Below are 21951 nucleotides of genomic sequence, written 5' to 3' on the forward strand. Positions count from 1 at the left end.
ATTCAGAGCAAACTACCTGGTATCCTTCAATATTTATTCTGTAGACCTGTTAGTATATCATACACTTCATTAAATACCATTAAGATGTGCTACTTCTATATACACAATATGTATGTAACATTTATAAAATGAACAGAATATATGTTTATGCATAGCGATATTTATGTGCTCTCAGAAATAATCTCCAGTTTGTACACCTCACATGTATGTAGACTCTGCTACTCCATCTCTGTCCTTTCTCCCATTAGCAACAATTGAATTGTTGGGAGACTGAAGTCTACCATTTCCATTCTCCTGAGAATGGAATCCATTATTGACGACCCCACCATCGGTCAGAGACTTTCCTTTGATGTCCGAGGCGTCTGACACGACCTTCTCGTTAGATTTGGCTGGCTCCTTCCAGAAGATCATGGCCAGGATGTACATGGATCCACTGAAGACTTTGACACAGCACCACCAGGTGAACAGCCGCCAGCTCATCTCGTACCGGTCGTACACCTCACAGGATCCGCGTGCCCCACACAGGTCCTGCCACAGCCCACACGCCGTGTCTATGACGTAACCAGTCAACACTGGACCAGGGATAGTGCCTGTCATCGAATCACTCATTCATTTAACATACATGCTTGAAGAAACATGGGCATTCAACTAGATTTTAAATTGTGTTAGTGTTGCTAGTACATTATTGTTTTCAATCTTAGATGATTTTATATGAACGTATTACGTTACCCAAAAGCCGCAAGATCACCCATTGCATTCCCAAAGCAAGTGCCCTGTGTTCATCTGGTACACAACTACAATAGGAATTATGCACACTATTAATTACAATGTTGAAAAGAGATGGGGGATCCATGTATGTAATGTAATGATATATACCGTAATATTGCCATAGAAACGGGAGTCACTGTCGTCAGAGTACACAGCATCCCGAGGAATAAGAGAACGATGAAGAGGAAGACGAGATTACACGAACTGGCGCATGCTCCGGAAGTGGCCACAGTTTTATTGGCCGCGGATGATGTGGCATTGAACAGATTGGCATTGGCGCAAGAACAGTCTTGAAATGTCTACAGATGTAAATTTTAATAAATAGATTAGATAATAGGTTTATCATCCTTTTGCACACACTTGCATTGGTATGAAAAAATGCTTTGATGTAATTTTTAAACTGTGTTAGTTTGGGTAAAGATAACATTTTTGGACTAAAAGCAGAAATCGCTAGAAACTTGAAATATCTGTAAATATATGGTGTACTTTGATTTATGCAAGTTTGAGTTAACTCTGATTTGAAAAATAGTGTCCACTTTTGACTGTACATGTTCAGAAAGTTGTGGTACAGACGGATATTGCTGTTTCATCATTACCGACCTTTACAGTCCCATCAGAGGTGTAGTTGTCTCTGCAGCCCGCGTGACAGGGAGAGAAGTAGGTCACGCCGTCACTCCCACACACCGGGTCGTACTGCTTCATGTTACAGCGGCAGTCCGAGATACACACGCCCGCCAGGTTACCGCTGCCGCCCTGCGACCTGTCGAAAGGAAATAGATATTTTATGACGGCACTCGTCTATAAACGAATATTAAAAGTGTTAAGTAAAATGATTCATTCGAAAAACAAATGAGACAGAGAATGTCATTTTATTTCAATTGCAAAGTACACTTACCCAGTTTTGGTATATGATAAGTTTATCCCGGCGAAATTGGTTTCTTCGCAGTTGATAAAGAACCCGGCCCCGACCAGCAGTCCCACGAACGACATCAATAGACACAACCTCATCATCCCACGGATTCCCAGCTTGAGACATTTGATGAGTACTCCCCCAAGAACCATTCCCCCAGCTCCCCCCGCCAAAGTCACCCCGCCTGTAAAGATTCAGTTATTTTAAGGCGGAGCATCTCTTTAGCACTCAAATGTTGTCCATGATACCGGTATCTAGCCAAGCGGGGTATTTCAAAGACGGAAAGCGCCTTTTGACATTACTCATATTAAGTATTGTATCAGTAACCTTCTTTCTTAAGTAACTTATCTCTCTTGATGGATCAGGGTACCTTTATATAAATGGTGCCTGTTTTTTAGGGTAATATTCGAAATTCCTGCCCCCGAGAACACCATTGTCAACCGACGAGAAGCGGAGGTTAACAATGGTTTTCGAGGGGTGTCAATTTCAACTGTTACCCTCCCAAACTGGTACTATTTATTAGCTCACCTGAGCTGAAAGCTCAAGTGAGCTATTCTGATCACATTTTGTCCGTCGTCCGTCTGTCCGTCTGTAAACTTTTTACATTTTGAACTTCTTCTCTAAAACTGCTTATCCAATTTCAACCAAATTTGGCACAAAACATCCTTATGGGAGGGCGAATATAAATTGCAAAAATTAAAGTCCGATCTGTATTCAAAGCGGAGAAAACCTTGAAACTGTAGAAAAAGGGGGGTGCATTTTTAAAAATCTTCTTCTCAAGAACTACCGAGGCAAATTCAACGTAGTTTAGCATAAATTATCCTTATGGGAAGGAAAATATAAATTGCAAAAATTAAGTGGTAATTTTGTTTCAAATCGAAGTTATTACGAAAATAATAATAAAGGAAAGGCGTATTTCAATCGGGCTCGGCATCCGGTAAAATGGGTAGGCAAGACTTGGCCTGGGCAAAACAAAAGATTGGCAGTTATTAATCTGCCAATCTCATTAAAATTTCAGGATATTTGATGGACTAGTATATTTGTATTCGCTGTAGATATTGCTGCAAAATAATGCGTATTTGGAATTGACAATTGCCGATCTGCCCTGGCATTTATTTTGCCACGGCCCGGGTTTGCATACCCATTTTACCAAGACTCGTATTCCATACTTCTAAAACGAGGTTCTTTGTTTAAAGCAGCCATGACATTATACGAAAAAGGGTCGATCTGACTATGATGAATTTGCTTGTTGTGCAACAGTTCGCGTATGAAGGGAAGTTTTGAAACATGAAAAATATATTGGTGCCGATTTTGTGAAGTAAATTGAGGCTAAATATTTCAATGCGTTGACAGTTTTCACACATGACGTTGGTGTTAGCTTGTTCTGATTTTCGTTTCGTTTTCATTATTTATGCTTTGTAACCTGGAAACTATCGTCTGTATTTCGTGATTTTTCGTATCAAATCAATCAGAGACTTCGGTAAATCAAACAGTTACGTTAACTGTTTACCTGCGCATATTAAGCAAAGTCTGATGTAGGGGTACTGAAATACAATTCATTCTATCGGTAATTCGGCATTATCTTTTGCGTAATGGTAGATTAATGCAATAGGTTTTGTTGAGATGCTCGGCATTTTCTCTAGTTTATTCAGTTTAAATAGAGTTTAATATCGCTTACGGAAATATGTAGGTATATCCATGTATATATATATGATTCATTTCGAAAAAATAAATTGTTTTCTTTATTTGTTATACATGTAGTGCATGTTGTTTACAATTTCTATTTACTAACCATATTTGAGTGTTAAGCTTCGAATTATAAGCAAGATACAGAGAATTGCTCACAATTCTATGTTTGTACACATATCTTAAAAGCTAAAGATTAAAAAAGTATAAAAAATTGTCAATATTTATTACGAAAATTTTCAAAATCTGTTCTTCCAGAAACCCACTTATTGAATTGTAAACTTAACCTTTTTAGCTCACCTGAGGATGGGACCACAATGGGGGGTCGAAGTTTAACATGAATATATAGAGTAACTCTTAAGAAATCTTCTTCTCAGAAACTAATCGGCCAGGAAAGCTGAAACTTGTGTGGAAGCATCTTCAGGTAGTGTAGATTCAAAGATGTGAAAATCATGACCCCTGGGGGTAGGGTGGGGCCACAATGGAGGGTCAAAGTTTAACATATGAATATAAAAAGTAAATCTTTAAAAATCTTCTTCTCAGAAACTAATCGGCCAGGAAAGCTGACACTTGTTTGGATGCATCCTTAGGTAGTGAAGATTCAAATTTGTGAAAATCATGACCCCCGAGGGTAGGGAGGGGCCACAATAGGGGATCAACGTTTTACATAGGAATATATACAGTAAATCTTTAAAAATCTTCTTCTCAGAAAATAATCAGACAGGAAAGCTGACACTTGTGTGGATGCATCCTCAGGTAGTGTAAATTTTAAAGTTGTGAAAATCATGACCCCCGGGGGTAGGGTGGGGCCACAATGGGGGATCGAAGTTTAACATAGGAATATATACAGTAAATCTTTAAAAATCTTCTTCTCAGAAACTAATTCGCCGGCAAAGCTGGAACTTGTGTGGAAGCATCCTCAGGTAGTGTAGATTCAAATTTGTGAAAATCATGACCCCTGGGGGTAGGTTTAGGCCACAATGGGAGGTCGATGTTTTACATAGGAATAAACAGAGTTATTCTTTAAAAATCTTCTTCTCAGAAACTAATCAGCCAGGAAAGCTGAAACTTGTGTGAAAGCATCCTCAGGTAGTGTAGATTCAAAGTTGTGAAAATAATGATCCCCAGGGGTAGGGTGGGGCCACAATGGGGGGGGGTCAAAGTTTAACAAAGGAATATATAGGGTAAATCTTTAAAAATCTTCTCAAAAACTAATCAGCCAGATGATTCTTTATAATTGTTAAGACTTTGGCCCCAGGACAATTCTTTGGCCTCACGAGAAGGTTCAGAGTTTGATGTACGTTTATATCCCATATATAAACTATTGTTAGGGATCTTTTTTAGATCTGCAATACTCAACATATGATATGACTATAAAATCATCCTGTTAGAAAAGGGACTAATGATTATAAACATAAGAATATCCAGGGGAAAATGGATTTTATTTATACAGGATTTACATGAATTATTGTACATTGTCCAGATAGTTTGTATTATGACTCCATTGAGCTGATTTTATCATACCTCTTGTTCCTCAGGTGAGCGATGTGGCCCATGGGCCTCTTGTTTTTTTTAAACTGAATGTCTAAATTTTAGGGAAAGTATAGAAATGACGTGAATTTTACTGCGAAGCTTACGCGCATAACTTGCGCGCATATAACAATTCGTTGTGTTGCCCGTTGCCAAGTGTGTTGGTAACGCTGAGGGTAAAAGAACGGATTATCAATTGCGTCTAAACCAATCAGATTTCAGTATATAACATGAAAGTTTAATAAAAATCGATATGGATACTTGTCGGTGAAAAAAGTTCCAAGTAATAGTTTGTCTAACTGGCAACTTTTTGTTGTTTATTACAAACCTACCCATTATAAGCCCGGATTCGGAAGGCAGCATATTGAATTTTTCCTCCAGAACCTTTGGAGCAAATGCAGCAAGCCCTGCAATGATGATGGTTTCTGCAGCACCACCGAAGTTCAACACTACGTACATAGGATTTTTAACCTATATAAGCAATCATAAAACGGTACTTAAATCATTCATTCAAATAACATATGAAAGTTTTTTTTCAATATGATTAAATTCGTGTGTTAAGGTTAACTTTACATTATATTTTTTTACTTACAAGAACTAGCAGAGCTTTTGGGAAATCCAACAATTTTTCTTTCAATGGCCGCTTATCATTGTTTTTTCTTTCTTCTCGTTCTCTATCAGCTTCTGTTTTTCTTTCTTCACGAATATGTTTTGTTCCTGAGAATAAAAGAATAAATAAAATCAATGAGATGTCTACTATTCGGCATTCTAAATAAGTCGGGCAATTCAGTAGATAATCGGGATGCAAACCGGGTAGATTGGTAGGGTACCCAAACAGGGGAAACGTGACCAGCAGGAACCCTATTGCAGTGACCACGAACCCCATCCACCACGCCCCCACCCAAGCCGGGTCCATAGGGGTCAGTTCCTGTGTGATTCTGTAAATAAATAATAATTCATTGAAGAGACCTGTATGTTTCAATTGAATGTACTATTCGAATTAATATTGCGTTCTGTTCTCTAACCGCATCCCACTTTGGTTTGCAGCATTTATATCATATTGCAACGGCCACTTACTTAGCAACGTCGACTTCCGATTTATCAACATCCACCCACAGATTGAGGAAGAGACCACCTCCCATGTATCCAGCCGCCACCCCAAGTGCTGTTATCGCATAAATCAGTCCTGAAAACGGGAGTTTATATTTAATTATGCTTTTCACCCCATTCAAAAATATGAACGCTCAATTTAAAACTTTTTAAATCATTATATTATAATTTTTTTTACGATATACCAAGGTAGAGAGCTGTAGATGTACTAGGGGCATTGTCATCTACGTAGGCTGTTCCAAGCGTAAACATCGGAGTGAACCCGATACCGTGAACAAATTGTGCCAACATGAACACGTACAGATAACTTGATCCGGACTGTGTCAGACACTCGGGGTCGGGGTTACTTGAGCTACATACGTGGGACGTGTTTCCACTGGTTGCTGAAATCAATAAAGTTGCTTTTATGGCAAAGAAAAAAGTTTATCCAAAACATTTACAACTTCGAAAAGTACTGTTGCATACGAGCATCTTGGGATGTTTTAAACTAAATTATTAATGTGTTTGAACATTCTTTAGAACAACAAAGTACATGTACTGTGTATACGCGGGTTTTGTTGTTACTGTATTTTTTTTTTTGGGGGGGGGGGGGGGTGTTAAATCTCTTACAAACGTATTCATATGGATCAGATGCCACATGTGGAATGGTGAATATGAACGACCCGACTGCCATCAGGAAACTTCCGGTAGCAATCCATTTTGGTCGATTGCCTTTGGCTCCTAGGTAACTGACCACCAGAACGAACAGGACAGCGCCGATGTCGGTGGAGCTGACGATGAGAGCTGACTGGGAGCTAGGCAGTTTGTACTGTCTCTCCAGGGTAGTCAGGGCGATGTTAACCACGCCATTCACAGCGGCACCCTCCACGAAACCGAAGATACAGAGCCACAGGACGAACCATTTCACGTTCAGAAAGAACCGGCCCCATCTGCAAAGTCAAAGGGAAGTGTACTACTTGTAGTACTAAGGCGAAAAATGGTCGATGTGATGAAGAATTCCATATTGTCCACCATGTTACTGAATTAGTGGTATGATCATATCTTCATTTGTTTCCACAAAAGATTCCTGTTGCACATTTACATATATTAACAATTTACTGTTGTTACCAGCATTTGGTCATATCTTCACATGAATAAAATGAGGGTACAGGTGGATGGAGGCAATACTCACTTTCCGTACGTACAAACAAGTTTGCTGTCCTCCTCTTCTTCTGGTATTGATTTCTTGTTTTCCTACAATTACACATGTAATAAATGTTTCTTGGTTTTTCATGTTATCAGTTGTTAGATATAATTCCCGAATTTTGGTCATACCTCCCATGGAAAATATTTAAATCGACATGTCAAACAACAATCGATCAAATGAATGTTTGCATTTTCTCTTGGATTTTCTTTAGGGTTATACGCACTGTACATATATGGTACATATAGACGTGCAACGAGTACATGTCATGTTCTCAATGACCAAAGGAATGACGCGATATATAGGTAACAGGGTACGACGTGCATTCAATTTTTAAAAAGGAAACCAAATGTACATGATTTATTGAGAAATTATCAGAAACAATTATAAGTATAATACATATAATACATGTGAACATTACTTGATTTATTGCTACTTTCAAGAAAAGATGCCACAAATTAAGACGGTCTTATGTATTGAGAGCTTAGTTTTTCCTTCACTTAAGCTTAAAAAAATATAATTTGATTACATAAATCTTCATAATATAACGCAAATGATCCAAAATCCACCAATGAGTGTTTATATACAACAATGCATGACCCACCCTGGTTTAATAAATGTTTGTTTAGTTGTGTAACAATTTAAACGCACTTGAGACGTACGTTGAAGGAACAATGCACGGTTCTACATGAAAAACAAACAACTGGAAGTTTGATCAAGCAAAACTGTTTAACTCTTCGTTAAACCAATATTTTGATTACTTATAGTATTAAAAGTACCCCTGTTCGTTGATACTTGTATAGTAATGCGTTTTACAAATGAAAATTAAACTTTAATGTGGTTATGTAATTCATTAGAAACTACATGTATAAGGTTTCCTGGGTAGATTATCCTCTCCCTACTTTTGTTTCCCGTCAATTATTTCCACCGTTTTATTGTTATACTACTGAATTATTTCAATTTTATTAGTTTATTATGTTGTTAGATCGCATAAAATTTGCACTACTTGTTAAGTTTAAAATTTACCACAGGTTGAATTTCTAATCAAGTCCCCTGAGAACGCATAAACGATACGCAATGTTTTAAACTAAATGAAATAACCAGATTTGATCTACTGATATCTTTTTAATCATATTTATCTTCTTTTTTTTAATGAAGAAAGGTTTAGTTTGAATATGTACATTGTTGGAATGAAAACGGTATGAATAAGGACTTTTTTTTAACAAGTAAAAGCAGAAGCAAACCGGTATAATAATACAAAACATTATCTACACATCTTTTAAAACAGATTCGTGATTTATTTTTCCTGTAAGAATTCTAGGTTTTGTATTTCAAAATCCATAAAATTTTGTAAACTTGTTTCTCACCTGTAGGACTATTTACCAGAAAAGAATTGCTGAGGCCAACGAATCCACACTAACTATACAACTCGGAGAACATCTGGGATTTTTTTTTAAATCAAAAAGTGAATAACTTACCATATTGTTCAGACGGCCCAAGAATGGTGCTGGGTTTCAATGAATGGGTTACCTTGAGTAAACTGGTGTCCTGTTTGCCAGAGTTCTCAAGTACTTGATTAACATAGGAAAATATTTATATTTGTCCAGCATGGGATAGACCGTATAAGAAATGTGAGGCTACAGACGATCAGTTTCACAGTTCTTGATTAGGACATTGGGATAGGTATTAATCTGTTTGGGTTTTTTTCAAAATTGATTTTTTTTGATAGAGGTATTTTTTTCTACCGTTTATGATTTTTTTTTAAACTAATATATTAGCATGATGTATTTTGATTGCTTTGATAACATTGATAAATATTTGTTATTATTTAAAACAAGGAGTGTAGATATTTATGTAATATATAGGGACCATATTTGTTACAACTTTAGTAAAAGTAACTAAAATTACATGTAGATACCATAAGAATTCTAGCGTGTAGTATACTAGTATATTAAGTGTTATATGCTGTACTTTGAGTAATTTGATGAAAATGATAGCTGTCATGGCTTATTTAAAACACAGCAAGCTTACCTTAATGAAATATTTAACACAAGGGTCACTTTAGTAACAAGCTAAGTAAATCTAGAATAGATTTATAACATTTTCTCTTGTAAAGGAAGGGGGCAAAGTGAATTCAAATTTTTTTTATCCTAAATCAATTTTAATTTAAACCAAAGATCACAATCTGAAAAAAGACTTCATTTACAAGAGTGATTAATTTTATAAGGTAACTCTCGCTTAATATCTATTGCCATTCAAATCCACGGCAAACATGTTTAAAAACTGATTTAAAAAGGTGATTAAAAAGTTATGTGTGAAAAATGTGACTGGAGTATATTCTCAATTTATTGGCTTAACTCCCGGTGTTGCAACGGCGATACATTTTGGCCGCGAGTTCGAATAGATTTCGGATATGTCGCGACTGACCCTTTAGAAAAAACTTAAAAATCAAGGATATAATACATAAATCGGAGGTTCAACTATGGTCCACTATCTGACCGAATCTAACGTTGTCCAGCTAGTGTTACAAGGGCCTTAAAAGCGTGTTTTTACTTGATGGCAGTATTTGAACAATTGGTCTAGTATATGTCAAATGTCAACCCAAGTCCTCCATTATATAGATGCTGATCCGTTAGATAGTGTATACTTTTGTAAAACGATGACAGCTTTAAGGAGTGGTCCTGAAAGTGTCGCAAAACATCAAAATTTATTGGATCTATGGGACATCTCTTAAAATATTTTTTTCAGAGTTTGAATTTTTACGCTTACTAATGGGGAGAGGGTATCCCAATGGTGAAAAAACCCCACAGTTGATAATTACTAAATCATGGATTTTTAAACAAGAAAAATTGCAAGTTCGAATTTATTGTTAATTACAATATAACTTGTCAAAACAATATCTGAATGTTTTTTGGGTTAAATGAATTAAAACATCGCGAGGATTTTTGTACATATATCAAAAGTTCAAAACTTCGATCACGTGGTGATTCAGCAGGCTTGGTTCATGACAGAGAACAATACGTCTTTTAAAATATTAAATTAAATGTGCCTTTTGTGAAATAATACGCATTTGAAGTACTATTTAAGTCAAATATAAATCATTCAGAACAGCTTCTAATAATAGATATCGACCTTGTATATAGTGTAACACCCTGACTCAGTATTTGACATCTTAACCTGTCTTGGTCGCATACTTCAATCCGACGAACTTTTCGTCAATACGGGTCATGATACTTTAACACTTTATGGTATTTTGTTGGTGTTGACAGATATAATTCACAGAGGTAACAAAGCGATAAAGTAAATGATAACCCAGAGAAGTCAGAGTATTTATTCACATTTACCTTAGTCTTTAAAAAGGCCTAGTAAATTGTCTGCGCACATTTTTGCGCAGTTGCATTTTCAGGGAACTGAATCAAAAGTACGTGTCAAAAGAATTTTTATTTTTTTCTACATTTAATTCAACAGTTATTTGTGGTAACAAGATTAGACGATTAGCATTTTTATTGAAAAATATATATTTTACCAAAACATCAGAAACAACCTCAGAAAAAGGTGTCGCGTATGACGTATTTGAAAATTACTAATTCAGAAAAGAACAGAGTTGGAATTTTCAATTCGAAAAGAAAGTTAATGATCAAGATCTAACAATTCATAGACTGACTACTATAACTTGTGAAATGCTGAAGGATTCTATGCATTCTATTTATTAAAATGATTAATTTCATATAACATCAGAGATACGATTTTGATTTCGTATTATGAATGAGATCTATAAATGTTTCTATACGGAAGATAAAATATCATAACATTTTCATTGCATTGAATATAAATTTTATCAAATTGAAATCATGCATAATTCCCCTCCATGTTTTTTTTTAAGTATTAGATTGAAATGACATGGTTATTCCTTTAGCCTCTTTTTATATATATTAATTATATTTGTCATTGTTTGCATGCATGGTTAATTTTGATTTTAAAAATATATGTTTGATTAAAAAATGCATATACATTTACATTTATCAGCTCTATGTCAGCTGAACGCACGTTTTACTGTGTACATACAGTACATGCTGTTTTGAAGAAAAAAAATATTTGAAATACATGTATTACGTACATTGTATATTAAATATAATGCATTGCATTATATATGTCTAAAAGAAATAACGTAATTCTGTTTACTGATAAGAATATACGAGTGAATTATAAAAATATATATTTACAGTTCACATATTTTTTGCTTGTAAAGTGTGTTGAAAGCTACGGCAGTTATAACACTGTTATGCACATAGGGCACTCAAAGGTTAAATTGACGAGTTTTATTATGACGTCACAAACGTTGAACGCTGTTAACTGCAACGTCACAAGCGAAAATCAAAGTTCACGCTTGCAGCTGTTACTGTGGCTCTTCCATTAATATGAACATACCCTTAGGATAAGATAGGAATTTTAAGGTATAAATCACATTTTCAGACAAGGCATGAAGTTAAAATAATGTAAATATAAGCATTAAATCATGATTTATAAATAATGCATACAAATTTTCATAACGCGCGTTACTCAATTTGTATGCACACACCGCTGCAGTTATTAGACTGTATACTTCAAAAAATCATGATTCAATGTTATTTATAGTAAATTAAAATGTAAAAGTGACCCCGATTTTGCACATTTACCGGTATTATGTTTCGCCACTATTTGCTGCATGGTATACTAGTAATCAATTTTAAACAATCCTAAATAAAACAAACTTTTATATAAATGGTGATAATTATGATAATTTTTAAAAATAATCCGCGAAAAAATCTAAAATTTGGAAATGTGTCGTTCACATATTATATATATATATATATATATATATATATATATATATATATATATATATATATATATATATATATATATATATATATATATATATATATTAGAATGAATCTAATTAAAGAGTCTTACAAAGCCTAATAATGAAAAAAAAAATCAAAATATATTGGTCAAAAGTTAAACAATTACCTCGGGGTATCCCGGGTGTATCCTTGAGGTGGACATTTTAGAATCATCACCGTGAGAGTAATGAAGCTTTATTATATACAATTAAGATAAGGTCAGTTTATTAGTCCTTACATAGTTATACTCTTGTAATACATAGTGACCTCTAACATCCATGCACATTGCTTATGACCACAAACTCTATATACGGCAATTCTACCATTAATGTTTACGTTGTTGCATTTTTACTACACAAAACTTCGGAGAGGAATTAAATGAGTTTGAGAATAATTTCTGTTGATACCGGTTTTAATTTAGCAGAAGTACCAATGGATAAAAAAATTAAGATTTATTATATTTTTCTTTACTACCTATAAATTGACATTTTTCTAGCTTTTCGTGTTTCGTTCGCTGAATTTCTTTTGTATTGATCCACCATTTCTAAAAGTCTTTTTTTACTACTCGTACGCCCGAATTCTACTAATTTAGAATATATAAAAAAAAGATAACAGGACAATTCTCTTAAACAGTGTCAGTTCATGCGTTTACGACCAACAAAAACATAATTGCAATTCTCTTCCTATGTTTTGCTAGAGTTGGTGGCGTAATATTTTATGATAAACGGGTAAACTAATTGCTACATTTGAACATCTGATAAAAGTTCTTAAAACATCTTAATATACTGTGAACCGACTTCTATTCCCGACGACTTGATTTCGCGATTTACCAGAGATAAACTGCTGGTTCGCAGCGACTATTTTTATAAACTTCTTATACTCTTATCTCGATAAAATACTTAAATGCAATCATTTATCGGTTTAAAGATTACAACATATTGTAGCGAAATATTTCAGAGATATTACTGACAACTTCCAAAAAAACATATATGTAAATTTCGCTACATAACCCGTTACGTATAGAAAGTCTCAAAGTTAAGCATAAAATATTTTTTAAAATCAAATCGCAAATGATACTCCCTAAAGCAAGTTTGCAAAATCAGCATGCGAGTATTCAGAAAGTTTTTTCCATAGTATTATTTATAATTTGCGCAGTAAATTAATAATGTTAACTCCCCAAACTTTATACGTGGAAAGAAAAATAATTTGAACGCAGGATATGTTATGTTAATTAAAAAGAAATTTCATACATAAAAACTGTATATTGATAAACAATTCATACTTTTCAATGAAGTAAACTGTAGAATAAAGACAACTTTACGAGAGTGTCTCTTGGTTATTTTAGATAGAAAAATGACTTATAATTTGAATTTGCGTACAATGCATAAAAAATGCCCCAGTAGAATATTTTGATTTTAAACAAAAGTGTAAATACATTGTACATAAAAAGAAGAACAGTTTTCGAAATTGCTTACCTTCATTTTAAGCGTTTTATGATATTAATTTCTATGTTAGACGGTAAAGCCAAGTCATTATAGGAAAACACGTGTTTAGTCTACCTTGATTTTAACATAAGACAATATTAAAAGCTGGACATTCTGCACATGACAGCATGCGCGGAACCAGAAAATTTTCCCCCCGGGGGGGGGGGGGGGGGGGTCCGAACTGAAAGTCGGAGGGAGGGGGGGCTACACTACTAATCATCAGAAATCTTGACAAGCAAAGTAAAAGGCCCAAAATCATAAGATTCCTAATCCGTTGGGGGGGGGGGGGGAGGGGGAGAGACGTAGTAAACATAAAACTCCCCAAAAAATTCATACCTAGGAAAAAATAAAATTCCCTAAATCGTGAATTTCCTAATCCGTGGGGGAGGGGCACGTAGTATACCTATAGCTAAAAAATCATACTTAGGAAAAAAAATAATTCTCAAATCATTAATTTCCTATTCCGATGGGGGGAGGGGGGGGGCGTTTGCCAGGAGGGGTCAGAGACATATTTGCGATAATTTCACTATGTAAATTTAATAAAATTTCATTTTTATTTTGCGCATGGACAGCATTTTGTTCATACTCTTACAACAGTATGCAACATAACACATATGCTAGGTTCTAATCGACAATTATTAGAATCAACATTTATTAATTGAATTCTCAATGAATGCTTGTACAGAAGAGAGATTCAAAGCGAAATATAAACAGTATTTAGTACCCTCTTTTTGATGTTTTATACGGACTATAAAGTAGCGGTCGATCCTTTGTTATGTATACTTAAGGAATGACCTACATGGTTTTTATCGTTTAAAAAAGGTTCCACCATAATGTCTTTCATGTGATGTGATTGTCGCATTTACATCGTATGTGTGAAACGTGTAAAGAACAAAGAAAGTAAATGTATATACATGTATTCATTATATATGTATATCTATAACTTTTTCACATATGATGCATGAAAGTGCATAAAAAATATTGGTATCGATCAAAGATAATTTACACTAGTACTTAGTCTAGTATTTAATGCAGTCCGCAAAAATAATTCAAAAACCTATTACCGGTACCTCAAATAAACATATGATGTATTACTTTCTGTAACTCTGTTGAAATGTTTCATATATACCTGTTTGTTTTTACATGTTGGTGAGAAGGGGCTGCTGGTGGGGTAGGTAGGGTTGGTGGTAAAGAACTTTTTTTAATATTATTAAAATTATAATAATGCATTACACTTTCTCGAATACCTGTTGTTAGCAAATTCTAGTCTACGTGTTTAAATGTGTACTTATTAATGTATACCAGTTTTGTATTGCATTAATCGGACACCAGAAAGTAAAATCCGTGGTTAACTTTAGAGCTTTCGATATTGTTTGGGTTTTGAACCCAAGTTTTTAGAATACATATCTGATCTACTAATCTAGCTATACTTGAAATATATTACATTGTATATATATTCGATGCGTAATTTAGAGAATGGGACAATTCATTTTAATATATATTGTACAAAAAGTACTCACTTTGCCAAGAGGCTGTAATAATGGTCAAATTCTGTGGCGCGCTGACGCCATAATTTATTCTACACAGTCTAGCTGAATACATCTCAATACGATGCTGAGAATAGCTTCCTCCAAAATTCTACCTTCCAGTTTATGTCTATGAATAACCAAAAAGGCATTTTAAAATTCAAAAGCACCAGACCGCTGTAACAGAAAGGTTATTTTTGAAGCAATGACACATTTCTGAAGCCAAAGAATGATAAAGCTACCAAAAAATATTGAAACGAAAAAATGTACGTACATATTCTTTAACCTCAAATCATATGTCAGACAGATATATACATTCCGCCACTTTTTGCTGTACATATACATGCAGACCAAGTGAGGAAACGTCACGCTTACCTTTCGATAATTGGGCACATCTGTAACGGTACAAAACTTGCAGAATATTGGTCTATCTCAGTAAGAATTTGCGAAGCTGTCTGTACGTAACTTTCTTTGATTTTTTTTTCAGATGCACGCAGGTCGGTGGTTGTATTGAATCCAGAATGAGTGTAAACCATTCTAAGTTGTAATGTAAGCAATGATCGGAGTGGAACTCGCGTTAATACATTTTGGTCGTGTCATGGTAACATTGCCTGTGGTCACAATTGTCAGACTGTGGGTTAATTGAATTCATTAATCTTGATTGAAAACTCGAAAAAGCATACTCAGTACAGTAACTCGCTTTGCTAGTAAGCTGTAAAAATGGTCAAATTCTGTGACGTTATAGTTTTTACACAGCAGAGTGAATGCATCTCCGTACGATGAGGAGAAACAATAATTGTACCTTAATAATGACAAATTCCTGTGTACGGCAAAAATCTATAGAATATTTCGTCAACTTGTCCCTTATTGCTTTGTGAAATGAATTTAAAAAGAATAAATGTTTGTCAGAATAGTTATTTACCGTAATTCTTCCAATTTGTGCTTACCTGGGTTGAAGGTGTAATACATTATCATCATTGTCATTATCGTTTTGTCGTCATTTTGTAAACGCTCGACAACTCAGTTTATGTACATGCAAACTGATGTGCGTGTTTTCCTTTTTCACTCAGTTCAGTACTGCAATATATAATGGCTAGCTTGACACATTAATCTTTTTTTTCTAAGTTTGTTTTAAATTTGCATAGTGATAGTGAGTAAAAAAAGCAATAAATTATATGGTGCAGAAAACATCACATGCGCACATGCAAAAAGGGGGAAAGCTAAAAACATTATTTTAAGCTCACAATTTTACTGATGACACTAATTTATGAAACAAACAAATTGATATATTAAATGAGAACTTTATAAGTGACAGGCAATATTCTCATAAATAACAACGAGATATTTTGGCGGTATGGTTTCTGTGTGGAGAGTCTACCATAAACGTGTCGTCTGCGCTGATCGAGCCTTTTCTGAAAACGCTTATCCATGTTACTTTCTATGTATCTAGCTGTTTAAAAGATAAGAAGGCGATGAAATTTTGTTTATCTTCATTCTGGTCGTTGTGGTAAAAGACAACAGGATACATGGACACTACAGATACACTTCAGTACTTCAGAATATAAGAGACAGCAATGTCTGGATCAAGTTGACAAGGTCAAATCAAGCATGTTATGATCGTTGATTTTTTTATACTATTTTCTTCACAAGATAGGTCTCAATGCATAGGTTGTTTTTTTTTTTTGGCAAAAACTAACAAAATTTACCTAATAGTCACATTACATGCAATACGGGCGAATTCGATTGGGGGGGGGGGGGGGGGGGGTAAAGAATGGGAGAGGGGCGAGTGTATGTAAATAAAATCGTTGCACATGATCATGTACATAGGTTAGTGTTAAGTTGCAGGCAATTTGAGGTATACGTGCTTCCATTCATATTTTCTTTCCCAATATGATCTGACAAAAAATATACTATTTCAGATTTATAAAGTATGAACGCAGTTTTTATTTCTTTCAATTATTAATTACAATCAATAAAGATTATCAGATCCTCAACTCGTTATACATAACTTTCAAGATATTATTGATTTAAAATTATGCGAATCTTAGCCCCCCCCCCCCCCCCAAAAAAAAATAAAAAATCCACCGGGGGGGGGGGGGAGGGGGGAGTCAAGGGGCGGACCCCTTCCTCCTTATTGATCCATCTTGGAGATATTTAAGCGGACTGTGGGCTGTAGCTTAATTAAGACAACGGGTAAACCTAAGTGGAGCGCAGGTGTATTATCAAACGATTTTACTCATCGACACATATATGATTACAGTTAGTTACATAAACTGTTAAATATATCACGTATGTTGCGTTATGCAGCAAAGGTACGCCAAAGTTTGGTGTCTCACTCTTGTCCCATCCTCTCTCCTTTTTGCGATTTTAAAGGAGTGGTTGTAACCCCCATAACCCCCCACCCCTTTTCTAGATCCGCAACTGAAAGTATGGTGGTTTAATTTCTTAAATTGTTTCTCTGCCAAATTTTATATAATTATAAAATTGCTGCTTTTAAATGGTCCTTAATTAAATACATTGTTTTAAACTATAATAATTTCATTTAAAAAAAAAGATGTATACCTTATAGCTTTTTTTTCAATCATTATTATGAAAAAAGGTTTGAGAAATGGTCCCCGTCAATTAATGCTATCGGGATCGGTGTTATAACAATTGTTCGAGAGAGTGTTTATAAAATTAAAAAAAAAATTCTGAACGTTTCATTTTGTTTTGAATTTTATTTTGTCGATAAATTTCTAAGATTTTTTCATATCGGCAACAAAAATTTTATTGTTTGATAGAGTTTAGATGAAATATTACTTTTTTTCCTGCAATTTAGTGACATTAGCTTTACCTTGTTATCCACACTTCCGGTTGTTGCACGTTGAGAGTCTGTTGACAATCGAACCTGTAACTAAAATGGCAAGTATATAAATATTCTAAGTTAATCAAGGCAAAATATATTTTAATAAATGTTCTTGGTTAATTGAACTGTACAGACGAACTTAACTGAATGAAATATCCGTGTTTGACAGAAAAAGGGATTTGGACACGGGCGCTTGTTTCACACAATATTGAGGCCCATTTACTAAATACAGTCGCATAAAGTAAATAGACCTCCTGTATGATACAAGCGCCTGTTTCTTGTATTTGCCATTTAACAATTTCTTCAGAATGTAACAATAAATAACAAATTAATCTATAACCTTCTGAAATTGATAAAGTAAAAAATGAGAAATGTTAATTCTTAATACTTAGAAATTTACTGAGATTTCATGCCTTTATATCTTTATTTTGATTTATATAGGGTAAAGGAAAAACCAAAGCAGCTAAGACTTATGCTGCGATGAAACGCATGATAAATCTGAAAGATTCGCGCATGTAAGTATTCTATGTAATGAGCATATATAAGATTCTTATGCATATGATTAATAATTTAATATGCCCGTAGACACAAGATGTTTACATTAACTGCCAGTGCCTGTGACAGAATATATCATATATTGATGTCAGAGCAATCTTAGTAGTATATGATGATGATTCAAGGATTTGTTTTCCAAACCATGACCTGCAGTGGTCTTAATATACATGTTTGCAAATGGAAGGGGTGAGGGTTTCAATATTAATTATAAGAAAGGAAAAAGTGTGAACTTTTGATTTTAAAAAACATTTACTTTCAAGAAAAAGCAATATTCTAATAGAAAGAGTGGGTTCGGTCAATAGTAAATTACATATATAAAGGGATTTAAATGAACCCCAAGTACCTTAAACATAAAAAGAGATATAACAATCTAAGAAATGCCATTATTTAATAGAGTATATGTTCATGCAATATTACATCAGTTGCTGGACTATGATTATCATGTTCTGCATTTTCTTTAAAGTAAATATGAAGAGCGACAGAAAAAGAAAAGAAAGTCAAAAAAGCCAAATCCAGAGAATATAACAGAAAGAAATCTGTAAGTACTTTTGTAAATACTTGATACATTAGTTCATGTACTGTTACAATAGTAGTATTAGCTCATGCACTGCTGAAAACATCATATCTGATTAGCCCTACATCTTTTTTTTTTTGAAATGGTGTTAAGAAGTTCAGATCTTGTTATACATGTAGTATTAAAATGAAGCTGATTTTGAAAAGATGAAAGTAATCAATTGTAGGCATCATCTAATCTTTATTTTATTTACTGTGATTTTATTTTATATTTGTGGGCGTCTTTTTTGTGGATTTCGTGAAAATGATAGTGTAGAGAATATTTTTCATTCATAGCCAATGATAGGATCTTTCAGTGCAATATGTTATGAGAAATTGGGTTTCGATGGACATTGAAGATTATGGATAAACTCAACAACGAAATACCAAAAAAATTGTATGGATATTGATGAAACCACAAAATATTGAAGAAGAAATCCGATCTGATTAATGTAATAACACAATACTTTAAATTGTTTTGCAGACCTCAGGCATCCTCGGCCATGTTCTTCAAATACAACACCCAGTTAGGTCCTCCATACCATATAATTGTGGACACAAACTTCATTAATTTTTCGATCAAAAACAAACTGGAAATCATCCAGTCAATGATGGATTGCCTGTATGCCAAATGTAAGTCTTCCTATTCTTCAGCACACTGCTAAGCACCCAAAGACAAGCTAAAACATTACACATACTTAGTAATACATGCACTTGGGTATATACATTTAAAGGACATTTTATTTTGACACATTAAAAAAAAGAATGACTATGTACAACTTCATAAAGATTTTTATAGATTTATTCCAGATTATTCATTCAGATAATTATCATTCTATGATATACAGCTTAATAAAGATGTAGATTTAAGACTGATTCATCTTAACTTTTTAATTTTAGGTATTCCATATATAACCGATTGTGTCATGGGGGAGTTGGAAAAGTTGGGCTCCAAATACAGAGTAGCATTGAGGTATAATATACAAGTACATTAACAACGTTCAGTTTGCTGTTTCTTTGTATTTAATGTGTAACAATAGATAAGTCATTTGAAGTGACATGATGATTTCTGAATAAAATTGCTTTTACCTTTTCATGTACATGTTAATCATCATCTATCGCAAAACGATCTGAACGTAATTCCTTCATTTGGATACATGATTGCTTTAATGTTGTTAAAATTATATACAGAATTGCAAGAGATCCCAGATTCAAAAGGTTGCCATGTTTACACAAAGGAACTTATGCTGATGATTGTATTGTGCAAAGGATAACCCAGGTAAACACACACAATCATATCGTATCAGAGTTTTGAATTACACTTTGAATTAATTTTGAATTATTTGAATATCTAGTAGGTATAAATTGATATGATTTTACATGTACATTACTTTATTATAGCACAAATGTTACATTGTTGCCACTTGTGATAAAGATTTGAGGAGAAGAATCCGAAAGATCCCAGGGGTACCCATCATGTACTTGCAACAACACAGGTAAGTTTAATATATTGTATTTTCTTATTTAAAGTAACAGACAATATTATTGGTACTGTAAATAATAAATAATGTATTTCAATTTCCATGTGTTTCTCGAAAAATTCTCCTGAGTTTAGTATTTTCTTATTTTAATATAACAAATTGATACTGTACGCAATACATAATATTTATTAAATAATGTATGTCTATTTTCATGCATCCATTTGTTTCTCAAAAAATTCATGTATCTGAATTTTTCTACAGGTATTCAATAGAAAGAATGCCAGATGCATTTGGTGCCCCCAAAACGTGATGATCCAAGGGAAGTAAGGGAATTGCCAAGTGGAAAAGATCTGTGATTTGTGACTAAAGTTTGTGCATAAAAGCATACCGAGTACAATGATGTGCATATACATGCACTTTATTTAACTAATTGGAAGTGTTATCCATGTTTGTAAATGATTTTGGTCTGTGCATATTTTTGTGCACTAGAAAGCTCAAATAAAGGACAAAACCTTACGCGATATTGATATTAAATAATAATTGTATATACACGTAACAAGAATTAGCCATAACTTGTGCATTTAAAGAATTGAATTCCTTGTCATATTGGGTATATAAACCAATAAGAGGCAGTCCTAAGCCTCTTTTAATATACATCCGAGGTCCGAGAAGCTCTGTATATAGACAAACATAATCACACCATTTTGACAATGGTTGGATTTATTGAATGAAGAAGAGAAAACAGAATGTTTATGTAATACAAATCACCTGCTTAGTTCAGTTAAAGATGAAAATTTAGTATGGAAGAAATTCCAAATATTTTACTGAAAATTCTTATGTTTTCCAGTATCATTACACAGAACTCTTTTATCTCAAGATTACTATAGTCTAAAAATGCCTATGACTGTCCTGCCCTCTTAACACTCAAGAGTTTGGATCCAAATGCACTCTGCATTACAGGCTGAACACAGGAAAAAGGAATTGAGCCAATTTATGTCCATTAATGATTTAAAAGTACATGTATATACCATTATATGCGGTACTGCATTAACCTGCCAACCATCATATTGCACATTTCCTTTTTAGCTCACATGAGCCAAAGGCTGAAACTTGTGTGAAGGCACGACTTGTACAGATTGAAGCTCGATCAGACCACGATTCCCTTGGAAAAAGTGGGGACCACAAAGGGGGGGGGGTGTATTTAGGAATAAAAAAAATTAAAAATCTCTTTAATAATATAGGAATAGAGAAAACTTCTCACAAATACTGAGACAAATAAAGGGGCTTGGTATTTGCCAAGAAAATATGTGGATGAAAATTGGCTGATTTTTTTTACTTTTTTACAAGATCTAACCATACCTAATTGTCAAGATATTTTGATTTTGATATTATAATGCTGATTTGATCAGTTATAGCTATTGTTGCTTAGGTGAGTGAT

At 34.0% G+C, this 21951-nt stretch overlaps 2 protein-coding genes and 1 long non-coding RNA gene across 4 annotated transcripts; 1 reads left to right on the top strand and 2 right to left on the bottom strand.

The window, feature by feature from the left end:
- Positions 1-20: 20 nt before the first annotated feature.
- Positions 21-12260, bottom strand: LOC128175937 (solute carrier organic anion transporter family member 4A1-like). 2 transcript variants are annotated; one of them, XM_052841854.1, is made up of 13 exons: positions 12198-12260; positions 7176-7237; positions 6614-6933; positions 6190-6387; positions 5972-6080; positions 5705-5832; positions 5487-5611; positions 5227-5365; positions 1664-1862; positions 1369-1528; positions 877-1067; positions 730-794; positions 21-590 (listed from the first exon to the last, which is right to left on the bottom strand). In XM_052841854.1, the coding sequence occupies exons 1-13, from the start codon at positions 12231-12233 to the stop codon at positions 199-201; spliced, it is 2124 nt and encodes a 707-aa protein (XP_052697814.1). In that variant the 5' UTR covers positions 12234-12260; the 3' UTR covers positions 21-198. The 2 variants fall into 2 exon arrangements, with proteins under 2 accessions (XP_052697814.1, XP_052697815.1); XM_052841855.1 differs by lacking the exon at positions 12198-12260 and adding an exon at positions 8666-8844.
- A 2813-nt stretch (positions 12261-15073) lies between these two features.
- On the bottom strand, positions 15074-16388 carry LOC128175938 (uncharacterized). The gene is made up of 2 exons (XR_008242736.1): positions 15456-16388; positions 15074-15210 (listed from the first exon to the last, which is right to left on the bottom strand). It is a non-coding gene; the product is annotated as an uncharacterized LOC128175938 (long non-coding RNA).
- Positions 16389-17848: 1460 nt separating this feature from the next.
- Positions 17849-21029, top strand: LOC128175775 (rRNA-processing protein FCF1 homolog). The gene is made up of 8 exons (XM_052841614.1): positions 17849-17981; positions 18367-18440; positions 18944-19018; positions 19517-19665; positions 19933-20005; positions 20224-20311; positions 20434-20528; positions 20775-21029. The coding sequence occupies exons 1-8, from the start codon at positions 17868-17870 to the stop codon at positions 20821-20823; spliced, it is 717 nt and encodes a 238-aa protein (XP_052697574.1). The 5' UTR covers positions 17849-17867; the 3' UTR covers positions 20824-21029.
- Positions 21030-21951: the final 922 nt, after the last annotated feature.

Source organism: Crassostrea angulata, chromosome 3, assembly GCF_025612915.1.
Source record: "Crassostrea angulata isolate pt1a10 chromosome 3, ASM2561291v2, whole genome shotgun sequence".
Lineage (NCBI taxonomy): Eukaryota > Metazoa > Mollusca > Bivalvia > Ostreida > Ostreidae > Magallana > Magallana angulata.

What these genes read in the sequence shown, in the direction of transcription:
- LOC128175937 (XM_052841854.1), bottom strand. Translation starts at nt 12,233, where the DNA reads ATGTCCACCTCAAGGATACACCCGGGATACCCCGAG. An exon ending in TGATCCATATGAATACGTTT is followed by an intron (nt 6,388 to 6,613) that starts GTAAGAGATTTA and finishes TATTGATTTCAG; the next exon opens with CAACCAGTGGAAACACGTCC. An exon ending in ATCTACAGCTCTCTACCTTG is followed by an intron (nt 6,081 to 6,189) that starts GTATATCGTAAA and finishes TCCCGTTTTCAG; the next exon opens with GACTGATTTATGCGATAACA.
- LOC128175775 (XM_052841614.1), top strand. Translation starts at nt 17,868, where the DNA reads ATGAAATATTACTTTTTTTCCTGCAATTTAGTGACATTAGCTTTACCT. An exon ending in AATATAACAGAAAGAAATCT is followed by an intron (nt 19,019 to 19,516) that starts GTAAGTACTTTT and finishes ATTGTTTTGCAG; the next exon opens with ACCTCAGGCATCCTCGGCCA. An exon ending in ATGTACTTGCAACAACACAG is followed by an intron (nt 20,529 to 20,774) that starts GTAAGTTTAATA and finishes ATTTTTCTACAG; the next exon opens with GTATTCAATAGAAAGAATGC.